The sequence below is a fragment of the Temnothorax longispinosus genome, chromosome 2 (genome assembly GCF_030848805.1).
Source record: "Temnothorax longispinosus isolate EJ_2023e chromosome 2, Tlon_JGU_v1, whole genome shotgun sequence".
Classification (NCBI taxonomy): domain Eukaryota; kingdom Metazoa; phylum Arthropoda; class Insecta; order Hymenoptera; family Formicidae; genus Temnothorax; species Temnothorax longispinosus.
In genome coordinates this window covers 23,241,470-23,267,216 of record NC_092359.1, presented here as the reverse complement: position 1 = coordinate 23,267,216, position 25,747 = coordinate 23,241,470, and the positions used below count along the sequence as shown (strand labels likewise).

At 50.7% G+C, this 25,747-nt stretch overlaps 1 protein-coding gene across 1 annotated transcript in view; it reads right to left on the bottom strand.

Annotated features, from left to right (window-relative positions):
- Positions 1–25,747, bottom strand: part of Invadolysin (leishmanolysin-like peptidase, invadolysin) — a 281,796-nt gene that overhangs the window by 49,349 nt on the left and 206,700 nt on the right. The window contains exon 4 of the mRNA XM_071771249.1: positions 25,651–25,681. Within this exon, the coding sequence (XP_071627350.1) occupies positions 25,651–25,681 (31 nt within the window). The remainder of the gene's footprint in view (positions 1–25,650; positions 25,682–25,747) is intronic.

Sequence of the window (25,747 nt, the reverse complement as noted above, 5' to 3'; positions counted from 1 at the left end):
TATCACAATATTGCGTAACTCCCGCCGTCTTATCAGTTGCCAGCGTTTTCCGTCGTCAAGGCAAGGATGAGTAGCTTCCCGCAAGGGGTACTATCTGCACGCGTAAAGTCACAACTCGAGCTATGACGAGCAGTGACGCTCGAAGAAAGTACCTTTGAGCGAGTAGTATAAAAGTTCGAAAGCAAAATTAGACTTCACAAGTTTTAATCCTATTTATTGATATAGATATGACATTAATTGAGGTAATTGAGTGGAACAAAATAATAAATACCTAAATGTTACCTACTATTTTCTCCGAGATTTCTTATATATTAATTACAATATACCGATTAAATTTCGATCGATGTAAAAATATATGCATATAAGCACATTAAATTCAAACCATGTTACATTATTCATTGAGCTAACTGACAGCATTATAATGCCACAAGAGAAATATCGAGATATAAATACGAAAAATCGATAATATGTCCTACAAATTTGGTTGAGACTGAAATATTTTCATTTAGTGATTAAATAAATCATTTAATGATTTACTTAATTTTAACTATTTAATTTTTAATTTTTTTCAAAGTTTTTAGCAACAGTGTTAGAAAATATAATAATGCAATTTCCTTAGAACAAAAATAAGTATTTATATCGTAATAAAATAATATATATTACTTTAGATATTCCTAGCGTTAACTATATATATAGTAGAATAAATTAACACTGTTGCTACCTTGCTGTTACTACCTTCGCCTCTTTTCATCACGTAAGTTACAGCAACTCTGTTTCAGCGCTTTGACATACCGTCGTCGAAGCAATCGAAGTAGTCGTTCGTAATACTGGGACACCTAGTGACAGCTTTCAGGCTAAAGTTTGATGTTACGTCGTTGATGAAGTAATTCCTTTCGCGTCATGTTCGAAAGCGTATCTGCGTGCGAGCAATCAAGCGGCAAGTTTCCAGTATAACGGCGCTGCCGCTTGCTAAACATCGACCTACGTCGGAACATTGTTTAGAACTGTGCGAGAGCTCGAAGTTGACCACATTAAACTTTTGTACTCGGGCAAGATTTCTCACTGCGATAAATGTTTTTTAAAAGTCTACGAGAATTCTCAAGTTCCAGATTAATATCGCGCATTTTGACACCATGCAGATACATGTGGAAAAAATTATTCTATTCAAGTTAGGCATGTTTCAATTCTAATTTAAATAAATTGATATCTTCCCTTAAAAATAAAGTATTAAAAAAACTATCAAAAATATATAAATTTAATTCTCCGCGAAAAGATGATAAAGACGTTAATGGAACGATTAGCTTTACAACATGTATCCGCATGTCGTGCGATCAGGTGACACGTTAGCGGCATAACCGCGCAACTTAATGATCGTGGACCTTTACAAGGGGACCTGTTTAGGACGTCGAATCTTGTGGCCACGTTGAGGATGGGCGGTTGGTCTTGCTTTATCGAGCTTCGTACAGCTAGTTAGACGTCGGTATTAAATGCAAATGCCAAACGCCCATTTAAATTTTAGATGCAATTAGATTCATTTACTCTCCCGGGGGTGGCAATTATTCGACTTACCGCGCAAAGTTGGCAGCGGGGAGGAGGGAATCGTATCGCGGTGAAAATTTTCTGAATAAATCAAGCGCCGGGCGATCCCACAGCTGACCTCGCGCGCGCGCGTTCGCGCACGCTGTTTTCACTTGATGCTATACGGGTGCAAACACTGCAAACGGCCGCGGCATGCTCCTCGCGATTTACGATCTCGATAACTAGCGTTTTATTCATGGAGCGAACGTTCGTTGCCTTTCTGGTGACTAAGTAGCGGCCGGTGCGAAAGAAAATAACGTATGTCGGAAGACGAATTGCTCCGACCCGTTGTCACCGGCAATTGGTGTGAGTGCGGATTCAACCGAAGAATGTAACGTGAAAAGGAAGATATTAATTAAACAGAAGATTTTGAACGTTGCATAAAACTGCTTATTATACGGAGGGATAAAAGCCATAGTGGTGTGTCAAATTTTTTAAAATATTGACTTACACCACTATGGCTTTTACCCCTCCATATATTTGTTAATAATATTTGCTCTTATACATATATAACACGAAGCTCCTTCACAATAATATAAATATATTATCGTGGGGTATTTAGTCTGGATATTTAGTCTGGATAGTCTGGAGATAATATTCATATACATATATGACACGAAGTTGAATTTGGTGGAGATATTGCAGGGTGAGAGTCGGTATATTATTACAACTCTCCCTCGCTGGAGTTCCGGACGTCACATCGTGACAGTCTGCAACCGCACATCATTAAATACATGCGAGGTATTAAGATCTGGTTTCCCTCAACCACCGATAGCTGTCCTAAGTTTTAACAGCATCATTTGTCTATCCAAGTTCTCCCACGTACATGGATTAATAAACCTCGTATACGTGGACTTTGAACCACGTATTATTCCGTCGTAATAAGCTTCAAATTAAAATCACTGTACGATAATAAATAAGTATCTTTTTCAATAATAAATATTTCTTACAACACTCCATTGTATAATATTTATTATTATTACAAAATTACAAAATAATATTTTGGACAATTGAAAATAGCATTCTACAACGAGTTACCCGATATCTCGTATATATACGTGTACGTGTGCGCGTATGATCCTCTTAATAGTATCAGCTATCAAGACGGTAAAGAGCTTTCGAGAGGAACACGACTTTGCTTGCCTTTGCGAAAACGGTTTTCCTCCCATGATATCGGAAATTGTATTTTACGAGAAGAGCCTGCTTTGCGGCGCAAGGGTAAAGAGGTAAACGAGACTGATGGAACATTAATATTTTTCACAATAATTTCTTTACAGTTTTTTTAAATAATTAAATCGTGTAGATTTAATTCCGGGGAGGGAAGGGTATTAATGTTCCAACGATAGCTGTGTTTCAAGTCCGACAAATAATCAGCGCGCAGTTTATTGCGCCCATCGTGTGCTACTTTCGCCTTTTGGTGCACAATATACTATAATCGATTCGATTATTTTTATGTTACAGAAAATATCCACGCGCGGGAAGGAGTATCTTCGCATTTACCCAAGCAAAACTCTCCTTCTACTTGGGTAAAAATTCAAGGACGGGGAAGCTAACGTACTCTCGTCCGCCGAATTAATTGAATAAACGAACCGCAGCCGGTTCGTCGCGTTTGCTTCGGGAGTGCCGTTCAAGTAATCGGACTAAAGGACTTTTTTTAAACGGGAGTGCCGTACAGTATCGCGCGAGAAAGACTTTTAATAAAATTTTGAAATTAGTCCGCGCGCGATTGTAGTTTCTTATCCGCGAGTGTTTCTCGCGAGTGTCCTGTGCGGCGGGAGGAGGAGGCCTGACGTTCTGAGAGGAGGAGGAGGTCTGGGAGAGACATCGGGCCCCGGCAGAGCAACTTTGGGGTGAGTATCATCTCTTATGTGCATAATATATTTCTCATTTATTTTACTTGTTTTATCTCGATAAGTTAAGAATTAGAGAAAGAGAAATTATCTACAATTTTATTCTTATAAAAATCTTTTTCGGTAAATAGATAATTGTATCGCTAAATATTTTATTGAAAGACAAATTAGAGACGCGTAAGAATTATTTTTTGAAATATTGATCATTTTGAACGATTCTTTAATATGATTTTTATGTTTATATGTTTACAGTATCACCGTAGCTACGCGGCCGACTAACTCCGCCCGTTGCGCATCGGATCGGTGAGTCAGTGAGAAACTTCTTTATTGAGGTAGCGAATCTACGAATAATCAAATATAGAGCAAAAATATATCTCGATACATATCTCGAATTACAATAATTTATAGTATAAAAATATTACATTTCGTAGATCCGTTGCCTTAAAATGGATGGGCTAAAACTGATTAGGGCAGATATTTAATCTTGGTATCATTTGTTTATTGTTGTATTTATTGATTGTTATTGATTTATTGTGATTGTGCTAGTGTGCTTGAGGAAATACTCGCACACTTCGCACGCACCGAGCTCGCGAAAAGATCATCAAATTATGTTAACAAAACTGCCGCGTTCTATATAAATTACTTTTAAATAAAATTTCTTAATAAAATTTACATAATAAATTAAATTTTTGAAATTTTATTATATTGATGAATTCTATTTAAAACTAGAGTTAGTAATGAATATTTTCGATACACAAGAGAATAAGTAAAATAATACTCTAATAATTAAAGTAATGATTTTTGAAATACAAAATTTTTTTAAGACTTCTTCAAAAAATTATTTTTGTAACTTTTTTTTTATAAAAAAGATAAGAATAAGTAAAATATTGTGTTAGATGTTATAGAAAAAAAATATTTATAGATAAAAAAAAATTTTGAGTTATAGTTAGGATGTGTTTTATCCATTTATTTCCTTCCATATCTATATTTAACTAAGATCAAATATTATGTAAATCGATGCAAGGAAGCATGATACAGATATATATAAAATTTATTTCATAGAAAACGTGATAATAATTATTTATTACTAAAATTTATTTTAACAAAGCATCGATTGTACTCTAATTTTTTGTAGCCTATCCATCTATTTTTTATTGAAAAATTGGCTTTATGCCAGATAAAGTCAAGTAACATGACGTGAGATTCTAAATATTCTGTCGAGAAACGCTGAACATTTTTTAATTATTTTAGAATTGATGATATAATTCAATTATTCAGTTTTGCAATAATATATCAATAATCATAAAATAAAGATTTGCATATATTATTTAATTATTTAATTATAACAATGCAGTTATTGATTAATTATAATATTCAATTATAATATCAATTGTGCGGGAAGTTTCTTTTTTCGGATCTCACGTCATTTTATACTGTACATCTTATTTGATATATTTTCGAGATGCATACCGCATGAGCAACATGCATCGACCAGATCAAAGAGAAGAGAAAAATTCCTTCCAGTGTCGGATCATTATTATCGCCGACAAGTAATATTATATGCATACGTTCGAATACGATTCGAATTACACGCGAGCATTGATCGTATCAAAAAATGTACAAGAGATGTTAATTTACCAAAAAATATTAATTTATAAAATGACTGCACAAGGTTGATAAAAAATATTTCTTTGTGTTTTCGCGGACGGTTTTCGCGGTCGGTTTTTTGAGAAATTTTTCATTATTAATTTTTTAATTTTATCTACATAATATAAATTTTAACTTTTTATGGGATATAATTAAGATATTTATATAGGTATGTATAACGCAATATTCATAGAACGCGAAGTAAAATTTTTTTCTGTACTTGATTACATTTCTAAATTAAAAGAATGGATCACACAAAGAAATGGACAATCAATATTTTCAAGTAAATAACGGAATTAAAAATATTTTTTCGTAGAATAGCGCGTCGCGCGGGGTGCGTGTGTCTGCGGATCGACACCCACCACCCTGAGAGTGTTTAGGCGATTAGGTCGTCGCGTCGCGCGGGGTGCGTGTGTCTGCGGATCGACATCCACCACCCTGAGAGTGTTTAGGCGGTTAGGTCGTCGCGCGCGGGTGCGTGTGTCTGCGGATCGACATCCACCACCCTGAGAGTGTTTAGGCGATTAGGTCGTCGCGTCGCGCGGGGTGAGTGTGTCTGCGGATCGACATCCACCACCCTGAGAGTGTTTAGGCGATTAGGTCGTCGCGTCGCGCGGGGTGCGTGTGTCTGCGGATCGACATCCACCACCCTGAGAGTGTTTAGGCGATTAGGTCGTCGCGTCGCGCGGGGTGCGTGTGTCTGCGGATCGACATCCACCACCCTGAGAGTGTTTAGGCGATTAGGTCGTCGCGTCGCGCGGGGTGCGTGTGTCTGCGGATCGACATCCACCACCCTGAGAGTGTTTAGGCGATTAGGTCGTCGCGTCGCGCGGGGTGCGTGTGTCTGCGGATCGACATCCACCACCCTGAGAGTGTTTAGGCGATTAGGTCGTCGCGTCGCGCGGGGTGCGTGTGTCTGCGGATCGACATCCACCACCCTGAGAGTGTTTAGGCGATTAGGTCGTCGCGTCGCGCGGGGTGCGTGTGTCTGCGGATCGACATCCACCACCCTGAGAGTGTTTAGGCGATTAGGTCGTCGCGTCGCGCGGGGTGCGTGTGTCTGCGGATCGACATCCACCACCCTGAGAGTGTTTAGGCGATTAGGTCGTCGCGTCGCGCGGGGTGCGTGTGTCTGCGGATCGACATCCACCACCCTGAGAGTGTTTAGGCGATTAGGTCGTCGCGTCGCGCGGGGTGCGTGTGTCTGCGGATCGACATCCACCACCCTGAGAGTGTTTAGGCGATTAGGTCGTCGCGTCGCGCGGGGTGAGTGTGTCTGCGGATCGACATCCACCACCCTGAGAGTGTTTAGGCGATTAGGTCGTCGCGTCGCGCGGGGTGCGTGTGTCTGCGGATCGACATCCACCACCCTGAGAGTGTTTAGGCGATTAGGTCGTCGCGTCGCGCGGGGTGAGTGTGTCTGCGGATCGACATCCACCACCCTGAGAGTGTTTAGGCGATTAGGTCGTCGCGTCGCGCGGGGTGCGTGTGTCTGCGGATCGACATCCACCACCCTGAGAGTGTTTAGGCGATTAGGTCGTCGCGCGGGGGTGCGTGTGTCTGCGGATCGACATCCACCACCCTGAGAGTGTTTAGGCGATTAGGTCGTCGCGTCGCGCGGGGTGCGTGTGTCTGCGGATCGACATCCACCACCCTGAGAGTGTTTAGGCGATTAGGTCGTCGCGTCGCGCGGGGTGCGTGTGTCTGCGGATCGACATCCACCACCCTGAGAGTGTTTAGGCGATTAGGTCGTCGCGTCGCGCGGGGTGCGTGTGTCTGCGGATCGACATCCACCACCCTGAGAGTGTTTAGGCGATTAGGTCGTCGCGTCGCGCGGGGTGAGCGTGTCTGCGGATCGACATCCACCACCCTGAGAGTGTTTAGGCGATTAGGTCGTCGCGTCGCGCGGGGTGCGTGTGTCTGCGGATCGACATCCACCACCCTGAGAGTGTTTAGGCGATTAGGTCGTCGCGTCGCGCGGGGTGCGTGTGTCTGCGGATCGACATCCACCACCCTGAGAGTGTTTAGGCGATTAGGTCGTCGCGTCGCGCGGGGTGAGTGTGTCTGCGGATCGACATCCACCACCCTGAGAGTGTTTAGGCGATTAGGTCGTCGCGTCGCGCGGGGTGAGTGTGTCTGCGGATCGACATCCACCACCCTGAGAGTGTTTAGGCGATTAGGTCGTCGCGTCGCGCGGGGTGCGTGTGTCTGCGGATCGACATCCACCACCCTGAGAGTGTTAAGGCGATTAGGTCGTCGCGTCGCGCGGGGTGCGTGTGTCTGCGGATCGACATCCACCACCCTGAGAGTGTTTAGGCGATTAGGTCGTCGCGTCGCGCGGGGTGCGTGTGTCTGCGGATCGACATCCACCACCCTGAGAGTGTTTAGGCGATTAGGTCGTCGCGTCGCGCGGGGTGCGTGTGTCTGCGGATCGACATCCACCACCCTGAGAGTGTTTAGGCGATTAGGTCGTCGCGTCGCGCGGGGTGCGTGTGTCTGCGGATCGACATCCACCACCCTGAGAGTGTTTAGGCGATTAGGTCGTCGCGTCGCGCGGGGTGCGTGTGTCTGCGGATCGACATCCACCACCCTGAGAGTGTTTAGGCGATTAGGTCGTCGCGTCGCGCGGGGTGAGTGTGTCTGCGGATCGACATCCACCACCCTGAGAGTGTTTAGGCGATTAGGTCGTCGCGTCGCGCGGGGTGAGTGTGTCTGCGGATCGACATCCACCACCCTGAGAGTGTTTAGGCGATTAGGTCGTCGCGCGGGGTGCGTGTGTCTGCGGATCGACATCCACCACCCTGAGAGTGTTTAGGCGATTAGGTCGTCGCGTCGCGCGGGGTGCGTGTGTCTGCGGATCGACATCCACCACCCTGAGAGTGTTTAGGCGATTAGGTCGTCGCGTCGCGCGGGGTGCGTGTGTCTGCGGATCGACATCCACCACCCTGAGAGTGTTTAGGCGATTAGGTCGTCGCGTCGCGCGGGGTGAGTGTGTCTGCGGATCGACATCCACCACCCTGAGAGTGTTTAGGCGATTAGGTCGTCGCGTCGCGCGGGGTGCGTGTGTCTGCGGATCGACATCCACCACCCTGAGAGTGTTTAGGCGATTAGGTCGTCGCGTCGCGCGGGGTGAGTGTGTCTGCGGATCGACATCCACCACCCTGAGAGTGTTTAGGCGATTAGGTCGTCGCGTCGCGCGGGGTGCGTGTGTCTGCGGATCGACATCCACCACCCTGAGAGTGTTTAGGCGATTAGGTCGTCGCGTCGCGCGGGGTGAGTGTGTCTGCGGATCGACATCCACCACCCTGAGAGTGTTTAGGCGATTAGGTCGTCGCGTCGCGCGGGGTGAGTGTGTCTGCGGATCGACATCCACCACCCTGAGAGTGTTTAGGCGATTAGGTCGTCGCGTCGCGCGGGGTGAGTGTGTCTGCGGATCGACATCCACCACCCTGAGAGTGTTTAGGCGATTAGGTCGTCGCGTCGCGCGGGGTGCGTGTGTCTGCGGATCGACATCCACCACCCTGAGAGTGTTTAGGCGATTAGGTCGTCGCGTCGCGCGGGGTGAGTGTGTCTGCGGATCGACATCCACCACCCTGAGAGTGTTTAGGCGATTAGGTCGTCGCGTCGCGCGGGGTGCGTGTGTCTGCGGATCGACATCCACCACCCTGAGAGTGTTTAGGCGATTAGGTCGTCGCGTCGCGCGGGGTGAGTGTGTCTGCGGATCGACATCCACCACCCTGAGAGTGTTTAGGCGATTAGGTCGTCGCGTCGCGCGGGGTGCGTGTGTCTGCGGATCGACATCCACCACCCTGAGAGTGTTTAGGCGATTAGGTCGTCGCGTCGCGCGGGGTGCGTGTGTCTGCGGATCGACATCCACCACCCTGAGAGTGTTTAGGCGATTAGGTCGTCGCGTCGCGCGGGGTGCGTGTGTCTGCGGATCGACATCCACCACCCTGAGAGTGTTTAGGCGATTAGGTCGTCGCGTCGCGCGGGGTGAGTGTGTCTGCGGATCGACATCCACCACCCTGAGAGTGTTTAGGCGATTAGGTCGTCGCGTCGCGCGGGGTGCGTGTGTCTGCGGATCGACATCCACCACCCTGAGAGTGTTTAGGCGATTAGGTCGTCGCGTCGCGCGGGGTGCGTGTGTCTGCGGATCGACATCCACCACCCTGAGAGTGTTTAGGCGATTAGGTCGTCGCGTCGCGCGGGGTGAGTGTGTCTGCGGATCGACATCCACCACCCTGAGAGTGTTTAGGCGATTAGGTCGTCGCGTCGCGCGGGGTGCGTGTGTCTGCGGATCGACATCCACCACCCTGAGAGTGTTTAGGCGATTAGGTCGTCGCGTCGCGCGGGGTGAGTGTGTCTGCGGATCGACATCCACCACCCTGAGAGTGTTTAGGCGATTAGGTCGTCGCGTCGCGCGGGGTGCGTGTGTCTGCGGATCGACATCCACCACCCTGAGAGTGTTTAGGCGATTAGGTCGTCGCGTCGCGCGGGGTGCGTGTGTCTGCGGATCGACATCCACCACCCTGAGAGTGTTTAGGCGATTAGGTCGTCGCGTCGCGCGGGGTGCGTGTGTCTGCGGATCGACATCCACCACCCTGAGAGTGTTTAGGCGATTAGGTCGTCGCGTCGCGCGGGGTGAGTGTGTCTGCGGATCGACATCCACCACCCTGAGAGTGTTTAGGCGATTAGGTCGTCGCGTCGCGCGGGGTGCGTGTGTCTGCGGATCGACATCCACCACCCTGAGAGTGTTTAGGCGATTAGGTCGTCGCGTCGCGCGGGGTGAGTGTGTCTGCGGATCGACATCCACCACCCTGAGAGTGTTTAGGCGATTAGGTCGTCGCGTCGCGCGGGGTGCGTGTGTCTGCGGATCGACATCCACCACCCTGAGAGTGTTTAGGCGATTAGGTCGTCGCGTCGCGCGGGGTGCGTGTGTCTGCGGATCGACATCCACCACCCTGAGAGTGTTTAGGCGATTAGGTCGTCGCGTCGCGCGGGGTGCGTGTGTCTGCGGATCGACATCCACCACCCTGAGAGTGTTTAGGCGATTAGGTCGTCGCGTCGCGCGGGGTGAGTGTGTCTGCGGATCGACATCCACCACCCTGAGAGTGTTTAGGCGATTAGGTCGTCGCGTCGCGGGGGTGCGTGTGTCTGCGGATCGACATCCACCACCCTGAGAGTGTTTAGGCGATTAGGTCGTCGCGTCGCGCGGGGTGTGTGTCTGCGGATCGACATCCACCACCCTGAGAGTGTTTAGGCGATTAGGTCGTCGCGTCGCGCGGGGTGCGTGTGTCTGCGGATCGACATCCACCACCCTGAGAGTGTTTAGGCGATTAGGTCGTCGCGTCGCGCGGGGTGCGTGTGTCTGCGGATCGACATCCACCACCCTGAGAGTGTTTAGGCGATTAGGTCGTCGCGTCGCGCGGGGTGCGTGTGTCTGCGGATCGACATCCACCACCCTGAGAGTGTTTAGGCGATTAGGTCGTCGCGTCGCGCGGGGTGCGTGTGTCTGCGGATCGACATCCACCACCCTGAGAGTGTTTAGGCGATTAGGTCGTCGCGTCGCGCGGGGTGTGTGTCTGCGGATCGACATCCACCACCCTGAGAGTGTTTAGGCGATTAGGTCGTCGCGTCGCGCGGGGTGCGTGTGTCTGCGGATCGACATCCACCACCCTGAGAGTGTTTAGGCGATTAGGTCGTCGCGTCGCGCGGGGTGAGTGTGTCTGCGGATCGACATCCACCACCCTGAGAGTGTTTAGGCGATTAGGTCGTCGCGTCGCGCGGGGTGAGTGTGTCTGCGGATCGACATCCACCACCCTGAGAGTGTTTAGGCGATTAGGTCGTCGCGTCGCGCGGGGTGCGTGTGTCTGCGGATCGACATCCACCACCCTGAGAGTGTTTAGGCGATTAGGTCGTCGCGTCGCGCGGGGTGCGTGTGTCTGCGGATCGACATCCACCACCCTGAGAGTGTTTAGGCGATTAGGTCGTCGCGTCGCGCGGGGTGCGTGTGTCTGCGGATCGACATCCACCACCCTGAGAGTGTTTAGGCGATTAGGTCGTCGCGTCGCGCGGGGTGCGTGTGTCTGCGGATCGACATCCACCACCCTGAGAGTGTTTAGGCGATTAGGTCGTCGCGTCGCGCGGGGTGAGTGTGTCTGCGGATCGACATCCACCACCCTGAGAGTGTTTAGGCGATTAGGTCGTCGCGTCGCGCGGGTGCGTGTGTCTGCGGATCGACATCCACCACCCTGAGAGTGTTTAGGCGATTAGGTCGTCGCGTCGCGCGGGGTGAGTGTGTCTGCGGATCGACATCCACCACCCTGAGAGTGTTTAGGCGATTAGGTCGTCGCGTCGCGCGGGGTGCGTGTGTCTGCGGATCGACATCCACCACCCTGAGAGTGTTTAGGCGATTAGGTCGTCGCGTCGCGCGGGGTGCGTGTGTCTGCGGATCGACATCCACCACCCTGAGAGTGTTTAGGCGATTAGGTCGTCGCGTCGCGCGGGGGTGCGTGTGTCTGCGGATCGACATCCACCACCCTGAGAGTGTTTAGGCGATTAGGTCGTCGCGTCGCGCGGGGTGCGTGTGTCTGCGGATCGACATCCACCACCCTGAGAGTGTTTAGGCGATTAGGTCGTCGCGTCGCGCGGGGTGCGTGTGTCTGCGGATCGACATCCACCACCCTGAGAGTGTTTAGGCGATTAGGTCGTCGCGTCGCGCGGGGTGAGTGTGTCTGCGGATCGACATCCACCACCCTGAGAGTGTTTAGGCGATTAGGTCGTCGCGTCGCGCGGGGTGCGTGTGTCTGCGGATCGACATCCACCACCCTGAGAGTGTTTAGGCGATTAGGTCGTCGCGTCGCGCGGGGTGAGTGTGTCTGCGGATCGACATCCACCACCCTGAGAGTGTTTAGGCGATTAGGTCGTCGCGTCGCGCGGGGTGCGTGTGTCTGCGGATCGACATCCACCACCCTGAGAGTGTTTAGGCGATTAGGTCGTCGCGTCGCGCGGGGTGCGTGTGTCTGCGGATCGACATCCACCACCCTGAGAGTGTTTAGGCGATTAGGTCGTCGCGTCGCGCGGGGTGAGTGTGTCTGCGGATCGACATCCACCACCCTGAGAGTGTTTAGGCGATTAGGTCGTCGCGTCGCGCGGGGTGCGTGTGTCTGCGGATCGACATCCACCACCCTGAGAGTGTTTAGGCGATTAGGTCGTCGCGTCGCGCGGGGTGAGTGTGTCTGCGGATCGACATCCACCACCCTGAGAGTGTTTAGGCGATTAGGTCGTCGCGTCGCGCGGGGTGCGTGTGTCTGCGGATCGACATCCACCACCCTGAGAGTGTTTAGGCGATTAGGTCGTCGCGTCGCGCGGGGTGCGTGTGTCTGCGGATCGACATCCACCACCCTGAGAGTGTTTAGGCGATTAGGTCGTCGCGTCGCGCGGGGTGAGTGTGTCTGCGGATCGACATCCACCACCCTGAGAGTGTTTAGGCGATTAGGTCGTCGCGTCGCGCGGGGTGCGTGTGTCTGCGGATCGACATCCACCACCCTGAGAGTGTTTAGGCGATTAGGTCGTCGCGTCGCGCGGGGTGCGTGTGTCTGCGGACCGACATCCACCACCCTGAGAGTGTTTAGGCGATTAGGTCGTCGCGTCGCGCGGGGTGCGTGTGTCTGCGGATCGACATCCACCACCCTGAGAGTGTTTAGGCGATTAGGTCGTCGCGTCGCGCGGGGGTGCGTGTGTCTGCGGATCGACATCCACCACCCTGAGAGTGTTTAGGCGATTAGGTCGTCGCGTCGCGCGGGGTGAGTGTGTCGTGCGGATCGACATCCACCACCCTGAGAGTGTTTAGGCGATTAGGTCGTCGCGTCGCGCGGGGTGCGTGTGTCTGCGGATCGACATCCACCACCCTGAGAGTGTTTAGGCGATTAGGTCGTCGCGTCGCGCGGGGTGCGTGTGTCTGCGGATCGACATCCACCACCCTGAGAGTGTTTAGGCGATTAAGTCGTCGCGTCGCGCGGGGTGCGTGTGTCTGCGGATCGACATCCACCACCCTGAGAGTGTTTAGGCGATTAGGTCGTCGCGCGGGGTGCGTGTGTCTGCGGATCGACATCCACCACCCTGAGAGTGTTTAGGCGATTAGGTCGTCGCGTCGCGCGGGGTGCGTGTGTCTGCGGATCGACATCCACCACCCTGAGAGTGTTTAGGCGATTAGGTCGTCGCGTCGCGCGGGGTGCGTGTGTCTGCGGATCGACATCCACCACCCTGAGAGTGTTTAGGCGATAGGTCGTCGCGCGCGCGGGTGCGTGTGTCTGCGGATCGACATCCACCACCCTGAGAGTGTTTAGGCGATTAGGTCGTCGCGTCGCGCGGGGTGAGTGTGTCTGTGCGGATCGACATCCACCACCCTGAGAGTGTTTAGGCGATTAGGTCGTCGCGTCGCGCGGGGTGCGTGTGTCTGCGGATCGACATCCACCACCCTGAGAGTGTTTAGGCGATTAGGTCGTCGCGTCGCGCGGGGTGGTGTGTCTGCGGATCGACATCCACCACCCTGAGAGTGTTTAGGCGATTAGGTCGTCGCGTCGCGCGGGGTGCGTGTGTCTGCGGATCGACATCCACCACCCTGAGAGTGTTTAGGCGATTAGGTCGTCGCGTCGCGCGGGGTGAGTGTGTCTGCGGATCGACATCCACCACCCTGAGAGTGTTTAGGCGATTAGGTCGTCGCGTCGCGCGGGGTGCGTGTGTCTGCGGATCGACATCCACCACCCTGAGAGTGTTTAGGCGATTAGGTCGTCGCGCGGGGTGCGTGTGTCTGCGGATCGACATCCACCACCCTGAGAGTGTTTAGGCGATTAGGTCGTCGCGTCGCGCGGGGTGCGTGTGTCTGCGGATCGACATCCACCACCCTGAGAGTGTTTAGGCGATTAGGTCGTCGCGTCGCGCGGGGTGAGTGTGTCTGCGGATCGACATCCACCACCCTGAGAGTGTTTCGGCGATTAGGTCGTCGCGTCGCGCGGGGTGCGTGTGTCTGCGGATCGACATCCACCACCCTGAGAGTGTTTAGGCGATTAGGTCGTCGCGCGGGGTGCGTGTGTCTGCGGATCGACATCCACCACCCTGAGAGTGTTTAGGCGATTAGGTCGTCGCGTCGCGCGGGGTGAGTGTGTCTGCGGATCGACATCCACCACCCTGAGAGTGTTTAGGCGATTAGGTCGTCGCGTCGCGCGGGGTGAGTGTGTCTGCGGATCGACATCCACCACCCTGAGAGTGTTTAGGCGGTTAGGTCGTCGCGCGGGGTGCGTGTGTCTGCGGATCGACATCCACCACCCTGAGAGTGTTTAGGCGATTAGGTCGTCGCGCGCGGGGTGCGTGTGTCTGCGGATCGACATCCACCACCCTGAGAGTGTTTAGGCGATTAGGTCGTCGCGTCGCGCGGGGTGAGTGTGTCTGCGGATCGACATCCACCACCCTGAGAGTGTTTAGGCGATTAGGTCGTCGCGCGGGGTGCGTGTGTCTGCGGATCGACACCCACCACCCTGAGAGTGTTTAGGCGATTAGGTCGTCGCGTCGCGCGGGGTGCGTGTGTCTGCGGATCGACATCCACCACCCTGAGAGTGTTTAGGCGATTAGGTCGTCGCGTCGCGCGGGTGAGTGTGTCTGCGGATCGACATCCACCACCCTGAGAGTGTTTTAGGCGATTAGGTCGTCGCGTCGCGCGGGTGCGTGTGTCTGCGGATCGACATCCACCACCCTGAGAGTGTTTAGGCGATTAGGTCGTCGCGTCGCGCGGGGTGAGTGTGTCTGCGGATCGACATCCACCACCCTGAGAGTGTTTAGGCGATTAGTTCGTCGCGCGGGGTGCGTGTGTCTGCGGATCGACATCCACCACCCTGAGAGTGTTTAGGCGATTAGGTCGTCGCGTCGCGCGGGGTGAGTGTGTCTGCGGATCGACATCCACCACCCTGAGAGTGTTTAGGCGGTTAGGTCGTCGCGCGGCGGGGGGTGGGTCTGCGGATCGACATCCACCACCCTGAGAGTGTTTAGGCGATTAGGTCGTCGCGTCGCGGGGGCGTGTGTCTGCGGATCGACATCCACCACCCTGAGAGTGTTTAGGCGATTAGGTCGTCGCGTCGCGCGGGGTGCGTGTGTCTGCGGATCGACATCCACCACCCTGAGAGTGTTTAGGCGATTAGGTCGTCGCGTCGCGCGGGGTGAGTGTGTCTGCGGATCGAATCCACCACCCTGAGAGTGTTTAGGCGATTAGGTCGTCGCGTCGCGCGGGGTGGTGTGTCTGCGGATCGACATCCACCACCCTGAGAGTGTTTAGGCGATTAGGTCGTCGCGCGGGGGGTGCGTGTGTCTGCGGATCGACATCCACCACCCTGAGAGTGTTTAGGCGATTAGGTCGTCGCGTCGCGCGGGGTCAGTGTGTCTGCGGATCGACATCCACCACCCTGAGAGTGTTTAGGCGATTAGGTCGTCGCGTCGCGCGGGGGTGAGTGTGTCTGCGGATCGACATCCACCACCCTGAGAGTGTTTAGGCGATTAGGTCGTCGCGTCGCGCGGGGTGAGTGTGTCTGCGGATCGACATCCACCACCCTGAGAGTGTTTAGGCGATTAGGTCGTCGCGTCGCGCGGGGTGGTGTGTCTGCGGATCGACATCCACCACCCTGAGAGTGTTTAGGCGATTAGGTCGTCGCGTCGCGCGGGGTGCGTGTGTCTGCGGATCGACATCCACCACCCTGAGAGTGTTTAGGCGATTAGGTCGTCGCGTCGCGCGGGGTGCGTGTGTCTGCGGATCGACATCCACCACCCTGAGAGTGTTTAGGCGATTAGGTCGTCGCGGCGCGCGGGGTGCGTGTGTCTGCGGATCGACATCCACCACCCTGAGAGTGTTTAGGCGATTAGGTCGTCGCGTCGCGCGGGGTGAGTGTGTCTGCGGATCGACATCCACCACCCTGAGAGTGTTTAGGCGGTTAGGTCGTCGCGCGGGGTGCGTGTGTCTGCGGATCGACATCCACCACCCTGAGAGTGTTTAGGCGATTAGGTCGTCGCGTCGCGCGGGGTGCGTGTGTCTGCGGATCGACATCCACCACCCTGAGAGTGTTTAGGCGATTAGGTCGTCGCGTCGCGCGGGGTGAGTGTGTCTGCGGATCGACATCCACCACCCTGAGAGTGTTTAGGCGATTAGGTCGTCGCGTCGCGCGGGGTGCGTGTGTCTGCGGATCGACATCCACCACCCTGAGAGTGTTTAGGCGATTAGGTCGTCGCGTCGCGCGGGGTGCGTGTGTCTGCGGATCGACATCCACCACCCTGAGAGTGTTTAGGCGATTAGGTCGTCGCGTCGCGCGGGGTGCGTGTGTCTGCGGATCGACATCCACCACCCTGAGAGTGTTTAGGCGATTAGGTCGTCGCGTCGCGCGGGGTGCGTGTGTCTGCGGATCGACATCCACCACCCTGAGAGTGTTTAGGCGATTAGGTCGTCGCGTCGCGCGGGGTGCGTGTGTCTGCGGATCGACATCCACCACCCTGAGAGTGTTTAGGCGATTAGGTCGTCGCGTCGCGCGGGGTGCGTGTGTCTGCGGATCGACATCCACCACCCTGAGAGTGTTTAGGCGATTAGGTCGTCGCGTCGCGCGGGGTGAGTGTGTCTGCGGATCGACATCCACCACCCTGAGAGTGTTTAGGCGATTAGGTCGTCGCGTCGCGCGGGGTGCGTGTGTCTGCGGATCGACATCCACCACCCTGAGAGTGTTTAGGCGATTAGGTCGTCGCGTCGCGCGGGGTGCGTGTGTCTGCGGATCGACATCCACCACCCTGAGAGTGTTTAGGCGATTAGGTCGTCGCGTCGCGCGGGGTGAGTGTGTCTGCGGATCGACATCCACCACCCTGAGAGTGTTTAGGCGATTAGGTCGTCGCGTCGCGCGGGGTGCGTGTGTCTGCGGATCGACATCCACCACCCTGAGAGTGTTTAGGCGATTAGGTCGTCGCGTCGCGCGGGGTGCGTGTGTCTGCGGATCGACATCCACCACCCTGAGAGTGTTTAGGCGATTAGGTCGTCGCGTCGCGCGGGTGAGTGTGTCTGCGGATCGACATCCACCACCCTGAGAGTGTTTAGGCGATTAGGTCGTCGCGTCGCGCGGGGTGCGTGTGTCTGCGGATCGACATCCACCACCCTGAGAGTGTTTAGGCGATTAGGTCGTCGCGTCGCGCGGGGTGCGTGTGTCTGCGGATCGACATCCACCACCCTGAGAGTGTTTAGGCGATTAGGTCGTCGCGTCGCGCGGGGTGAGTGTGTCTGCGGATCGACATCCACCACCCTGAGAGTGTTTAGGCGATTAGGTCGTCGCGTCGCGCGGGGTGCGTGTGTCTGCGGATCGACATCCACCACCCTGAGAGTGTTTAGGGGATTAGGTCGTCGCGTCGCGCGGGTGCGTGTGTCTGCGGATCGACATCCACCACCCTGAGAGTGTTTAGGCGATTAGGTCGTCGCGTCGCGCGGGGTGCGTGTGTCTGCGGATCGACATCCACCACCCTGAGAGTGTTTAGGCGATTAGGTCGTCGCGTCGCGCGGGGTGCGTGTGTCTGCGGATCGACATCCACCCACCCTGAGAGTGTTTAGGCGATTAGGTCGTCGCGTCGCGCGGGGTGCGTGTGTCTGCGGATCGACATCCACCACCCTGAGAGTGTTTAGCGATTAGGTCGTCGCGTCGCGCGGGGTGCGTGTGTCTGCGGATCGACACCCACCCAACCCTGCGAGATTACGGGTGGATTGTAGGGCGTAGAGCCGCGCGGTGCGTGTGTCTGCGGATCGACACCCACCCAACCCTGCGAGATTACGGGTGGATTGTAGGGCGTAGAGCGCGCGGTGCGTGTGTCTGCGGATCGACACCCACCCACCCTGCGAGATTACGGGTGGATTGTAGGGCGTAGAGCCGCGCGGTGCGTGTGTCTGCGGATCGACACCCACCCACCCTGCGAGATTACGGGTGGATTGTAGGGCGTAGAGCCGCGCGGTGCGTGTGTCTGCGGATCGACACCCACCCAACCCTGCGAGATTACGGGTGGATTGTAGGGCGTAGAGCCGCGCGGTGCGTGTGTCTGCGGATCGACACCCACCCAACCCTGCGAGATTACGGGTGGATTGTAGGGCGTAGAGCCGCGCGGTGCGTGTGTCTGCGGATCGACACCCACCCAACCCTGCGAGATTACGGGTGGATTGTAGGGCGTAGAGCGCGCGGTGCGTGTGTCTGCGGATCGACACCCACCCAACCCTGCGAGATTACGGGTGGATTGTAGGGCGTAGAGCCGCGCGGTGCGTGTGTCTGCGGATCGACACCCACCCAACCCTGCGAGATTACGGGTGGATTGTAGGGCGTAGAGCCGCGCGGTGCGTGTGTCTGCGGATCGACACCCACCCAACCCTGCGAGATTACGGGTGGATTGTAGGGCGTAGAGCCGCGCGGTGCGTGTGTCTGCGGATCGACACCCACCCAACCCTGCGAGATTACGGGTGGATTGTAGGGCGTAGAGCCGCGCGGTGCGTGTGTCTGCGGATCGACACCCACCCAACCCTGCGAGATTACGGGTGGATTGTAGGGCGTAGAGCCGCGCGGTGCGTGTGTCTGCGGATCGACACCCACCCAACCCTGCGAGATTACGGGTGGATTGTAGGGCGTAGAGCCGCGCGGTGCGTGTGTCTGCGGATCGACACCCACCCAACCCTGCGAGATTACGGGTGGATTGTAGGGCGTAGAGCCGCGCGGTGCGTGTGTCTGCGGATCGACACCCACCCAACCCTGCGAGATTACGGGTGGATTGTAGGGCGTAGAGCCGCGCGGTGCGTGTGTCTGCGGATCGACACCCACCCAACCCTGCGAGATTACGGGTGGATTGTAGGGCGTAGAGCGCGCGGTGCGTGTGTCTGCGGATCGACACCCACCCAACCCTGCGAGATTACGGGTGGATTGTAGGGCGTAGAGCCGCGCGGTGCGTGTGTCTGCGGATCGACACCCACCCAACCCTGCGAGATTACGGGTGGATTGTAGGGCGTAGAGCCGCGCGGTGCGTGTGTCTGCGGATCGACACCCACCCAACCCTGCGAGATTACGGGTGGATTGTAGGGCGTAGAGCCGCGCGGTGCGTGTGTCTGCGGATCGACACCCACCCAACCCTGCGAGATTACGGGTGGATTGTAGGGCGTAGAGCCGCGCGGTGCGTGTGTCTGCGGATCGACACCCACCCAACCCTGCGAGATTACGGGTGGATTGTAGGGCGTAGAGCCGCGCGGTGCGTGTGTCTGCGGATCGACACCCACCCAACCCTGCGAGATTACGGGTGGATTGTAGGGCGTAGAGCCGCGCGGTGCGTGTGTCTGCGGATCGACACCCACCCAACCCTGCGAGATTACGGGTGGATTGTAGGGCGTAGAGCCGCGCGGTGCGTGTGTCTGCGGATCGACACCCACCCAACCCTGCGAGATTACGGGTGGATTGTAGGGCGTAGAGCCGCGCGGTGCGTGTGTCTGCGGATCGACACCCACCCAACCCTGCGAGATTACGGGTGGATTGTAGGGCGTAGAGCCGCGCGGTGCGTGTGTCTGCGGATCGACACCCACCCAACCCTGCGAGATTACGGGTGGATTGTAGGGCGTAGAGCCGCGCGGTGCGTGTGTCTGCGGATCGACACCCACCCAACCCTGCGAGATTACGGGTGGATTGTAGGGCGTAGAGCCGCGCGGTGCGTGTGTCTGCGGATCGACACCCACCCAACCCTGCGAGATTACGGGTGGATTGTAGGGCGTAGAGCCGCGCGGTGCGTGTGTCTGCGGATCGACGACACCCACCCAACCCTGCGAGATTACGGGTGGATTGTAGGGCGTAGAGTCGCGCGGTGCGTGTGTCTGCGGATCGACACCCACCCAACCCTGCGAAATTACGGGTGGATTGTAGGGCGTAGAGTCGCGCGGTGCGTGTGTCTGCGGATCGACACCCACCCAACCCTGCGAGATTACGGGTGGATTGTAGGGCGTAGAGTCGCGCGGTGCGTGTGTCTGCGGATCGACACCCACCCAACCCTGCGAGATTACGGGTGGATTGTAGGGCGTAGAGTCGCGCGGTGCGTGTGTCTGCGGATCGACACCCACCCAACCCTGCGAGATTACGGGTGGATTATAGGGCGTAGAGTCGCGCGGTGCGTGTGTCTGCGGATCGACACCCACCACCCTTAGAAAGTTAGATCAGGGTCGCTCGTGGTGGTTTTAGTCGGTAGGCTATGGGCGGGCGATGCCACGCTGAGGGAGGCTCAGGGGATTTCGGTCCTCTGAAGCGCCCCTCGTAACGGTGGTACGCGTGCGCGTAGAATCCGACACTCCTCCCTCCCTACCCCAGGGCGGGGGAGTCTTTCGAAGATTTCCACCACGTAAAAAAAAAAAAAAAAGGTATAAGAGAATAATTTTTAATTCCTTTCAGCAATTACATTTCTATTAAGCGAGAAAGGTCAAGAAACATTTCGACTATGTTGCAACAACGTCGTAAAATTAATGCAATATAGCCGAAATGGCTTCTTGAGTTGTCTTGCTTAATGGATGAAGTCACACTGCATTGCCACGAGTCTCAATGTGGCTCGAGACTCTTATCTGATCCGGAGGTGGTGGTGGATTTTGCGGCCGGAACAGCAGGAAAGAAAGTGGTGAGTGTAATTGATTTTTACGTACTATGTTACTTATGTCCAAAAATGTTCTATTTCTTCTGTCTTTACTTAATCGAATCGTTCATTTGAATATTTCAGAAAATAACGACGCAGAAGGTGACATCGGAACAGCGAGGGAATCCTGCGAAGCTGATATCCCGAGCAGCCTGAGAGGAGGAGGAGGCCTAGGATAGGCATCGGGCATCGGCGTACCAACACTTCTGATAAGTGTTACTTTTTATTTTTTTTTAAAGATATAGAATCCTTCTTTGTGCTTATTTAGTTCCTACATTAAACCGTGTTTTGGAATTTAAATTAGTAAAAAGAAATATTTAGAAAAATTTGATTCAAGTTGATTCTAACGTAAAAACCTTTTTCGAAGAAGTAATTTAAAATATAATATTAATCTGAATAACGAATAAGATGTTCGATGCGCGTGACACGTATTTAATCGATTCAATTATTTTTATGTTACAGAAAATATCCGCGTGGGAAAGAGCATCAGCTTCGCATCGAGGGAACACGAGGGACACCCCGAGCAGCGTGAGAGAAAGTGGAGGCCTGGGAGAGGCATCAGGCGCCGGCGGAACAACATGCGGTAAATATAATTGGTTTATACATATTGTGTCTTTCGCGGATAGTTTAACCAATCGGTTTTTCAATCGAATAGTAAAGTTAGCCAGAGAGTAGAAATTAAAAAAGAGTTTAATTTTTAAAATTCTATTTAAAATTCTTGTGTTCAGTAAATAGAGTATACTTTCAAGAAGTTAAGCGTGATTTTTTTTTATTAAATTCGTTTAACGAATTAAGATATAGAATTCGGTATTTTACGTTCGGTAATTATTTTTCGAAATACTGACTGTCTCCTTTCTTTTCTGCTCTAATTTGGATTGTATGTTTAATTGTTACAGAATCACATCATAGCGACGTTGCAGATACAGCTCCGCTGCTGCACATCAGGGTCGGTGAGTTTTAGCGTAGGAAAGCGTGGAGAAATAGGTAGGGACTTAGTTAAAACGTAGGTAGGGAATAATTTTCAATTCTTTTCAGCAATTACATTCCGATTAAGCGAGAAAGGTCAAGAAACATTTCAACTATATTGCAACACCGTCATAAAATTAATGCAATATAGCTGAAATGCTTCTTGATTTTTCTTGCTTAATGGATGAACCCTTGCTGCCGAGCACGCTGCATTGCCACGAGTCTCGATAACTTCTATGTGGCATCAGATTTATAAGATCTGTGTAAACTGCATTCTGACGAATGCGAGGCTGACCTGGAGGTGGAGGAGGATTTTGCGGCCGAAACAGCCTGAAAGAAGGTGGTGAGTGTAATTGATTTTTACGTACTATGTCACTTATGTCTAAATATTTTCTATCTCTTCTGTCTTTACTTAATCGAATCGTTCATTTGAATGTTTCAGAAAATAACGACGCTGAACGTGACATCGTAGCAGCGAGGCAATCCTGCATAGCTGACATCCCGAGATTCCCGGTCAGGTATCTCGCTGGATTAACCAGCAAATCAGACCCCTTATAAATCGTGTCGCGGATTTAATTAAAGCTTTGTATATTAGATATTATAACATGGATAGGTAGAACTATATAGATTGGAATACCGGTAGGTAGGGATTCGGGTAGGCAGGGACAGGTATATTTATAAAATTAAGAGATAATACAATAATCGAAGGACCAGTAATTCTGCTAGCAAGAGTTTAACAGAATAAAATTTGATCATCAATGTCTGTTCATCCTGTCGTATGCATTACAAATAACGATGAGATTTACATAAAATCGTTCGTAAGGGAGATCATTCGAGAAAAAGCAAGAGGAAAAAGAACGATTCTTTTTTCCACGGGAACAATCACAGGATTGTCGTTCAGCGGCAATATGACATATGCGGAAGATTGTAGAGTGGACACTCCCCTGAGATTACCATCGCATATACTGTAAAATGATATGCAAATGGAAGGACTTGCGCTACATGACATCCCAACGGAAAAATGCATTTCATGCATTTTTAATAATAAAAATATGGAGGATATTAGTTATTTAAATAAAATTTCGGTAAATTTGTAATTATAAATTTTTTATTGTTATACATTTTTATTTATTATAATTTTAAAATTTTTAAATATTTCTACGAAAAAAATAAATTACACGATGATTACAACGCTTCAAAATTAAGTTAACTACTATTAATCTACTAAGAATATTAATAATTTTAATTTACGAGTCATTGAATTGTTCGAGAATTTACCTCGATTAATGTGATATATTAGGGAACGTATGTTTATAATTGCACATACACGTGTACACACACATACCAAGCAAGATTTCTACGGGACAAGAAGCACCCTTGGGAGTGTCCGAGAAAAGAGAGCGATGAAAACAAGTAGCTGAGAAAAATCAAGAGAGCAGTTCGACAAGCGAGAGGAGAGTAGCCCGGCAATAAAACGCAAGCGGAAGATTGTGGAGTAAAAGGCACTCTCTTGAGATTGCTGGTACTCCATGTTCGATACTGACATCACAGAGAAAGAGAGAAGAATAAAGATTCTCGGTATCTTGGTATCCAAGAAGATTGCAAAATATGTATCCTTTCAATTGATCCTCTTACAACCAGCTATAACATATGTGTATATCACTAAGACGCGATGATAGAAAACATAGAAAATATGATGAAAAATTGGAAATTCTTGAAACAGCTGAAAGTTGATGTGTGTGTACAATTAATGTGTAAATTATTATCTGTATATACATATGTATAAATAATAAAATTAACTTTCATATAGATAACAGCTATGTAAAGGTTAGTTTTATTATTTTTCAATAACTACATAAAAATAGTAAAACTAATTTTTATTAGTTTTCTTGTACAAAGATAAAATACGGAAAAAATACATATATTTGAAAATTCTTTACGTATCAAAAAATGTTTAGTAGAATATAAAAAAAATGCTACTGCAACATAATGTTTATTCAAGACATTTAATTTAAAGCATGCTACACGGAACACTATTTACGTTTAATTTATATTTATCAAAAGGCTATTTAGAGTGTCGTGGTTCGCTGAAACATTCGACCGCAGGGCAGATTTAATGAGTTGCGCTCCTATATCGCTAGCGAAGTGCAATTGCACTTTACAAGCTAAATGTACGTGGCTTCATCCAAGTCAAAGACGATTGTTTTGCTGTACTACGCGTGAAGTATCGTAACTAATGCAATTGGAACACGTTGGTAAATACAGCAATGTACGATCGAGATAAATCTGCGGGCGTTTACACGATATTGCGTTCTATCCTGCTTAAGTGCGCAATTTCATAGCGGATGCACGCAATATAATGTAGGATAAACGGAGGAAAATCATTTTCAATATTCAGTGATGACTACAATATACAATATCGCTCTGTACTGTTCAGATTGCAAATTTCTGTTTCTATTCCATTGCAATTTACACTCCATTTTATATGTTGAAAAAAGACGAACTTCGAAATATCGTTATTATCGCGTTTGTCGTATTTATAATTTTGCCGCTCAAATGTACATATTATGCAAACATGAATATTAAATACATTGCATTCGTAGTAGGTATAATAGAATGTAAGGGTTAGGCAGAATTGCGCTCTTTGAGAAATTGGAACATCGCGACGATCTGCGTTTGATTTTTTTATAACGAAATTTTAATTGGAGGGATTACATTACTCGCTTTTAGAAATTCAATTTTAGCTTAATTATTCAAATACAAAAAGTAAAATAGAAAAGTAAAAACTAACTAATACCTATATAAAATATTATTATTTATTCATATTCATAAAACTCTATCTTTCGAATCCGTACAATTTTATTCATTCACTAGTCAATATTTAATACCAGTAATATTTTAATTAAACCTTTGTAAATTTGTGTCAGATAATTGGTGCCAAACTTATGAAAAAGAAATTATTAAAGAAATTAAAATATATTTCTAATTTCCACATTTTACCGATATATTAGCAACGATAAACAACTATATGAATAATAATCGTGATATGAATGATAAACGAGCGATCCTTTCCGTTGAATATAGAGATCATTCGCTGTAGCTTTACCGGAAAAGCGGTTCTCCAGAGAGAAGCCAGCAATTCCCCGAGATTTCCCGGCTCGATTTGAGAGATTATCATACAAGCTAGGCGTCTATTTATGCGGAACAAACGATGGTCCATGCGACGGACATTGCCGGGCGGTTCTGATTGAAATGCGCCCGGTAATTTCCGGTTATTTGGCACATACAGTTATGCTTGCGACGCGGTGCATTAGGCCGCCATGACGCCGGCAACGTTTGATATGGCGTGGAATGCGTAGTTCTACCATGGTCCATTTCCATCCGCTGCGTCCCGTATATCGACGTCGATCAACGTCGACGAAATCGTACGGAGGCTTACGCGATTACAGAGAGCTAATATCGCGGGGCTTTTAATCGATCCAGTGCAAAGAGGACTAAGCTGCAAAATGATAATTTCAAATCCGCGCGGATGATTTTAATTGATTTATATATTTTCTTGAAATTAAAGCGATTAAATTAACGTATTAATAATAAATCACATCTACTATTTAACATTTTTCTTACATTATTTCTTTGAAATTATTATTACTGTTTTATCTAAAAATATTCTTTTATTAGAGACTAAATTGGAGAATTAAATTATTATTAATATCGCTCTTATTTTCATTTTTGTATAATTATTTTAATATGGCATTTTCTGCAATTGCATATTATATTTCATAGAAGACTTGATTTTCAGTCTCAGATTCTAGATAAATATAATTTCTGCTCTACATTGTTCCACGAGCGAGACGTTTAATTAAAGTTGTAAAAGATAATGCTTCATCTTATTGGAATTACTTACGTTAATGAGATCCAACTTCTCGTCGTCCAACCTGCAACAAAAAGTGAAAGATGGTCTTTTAGATGTAACGGAAGCTAACAATTTTCTGTCGACATTT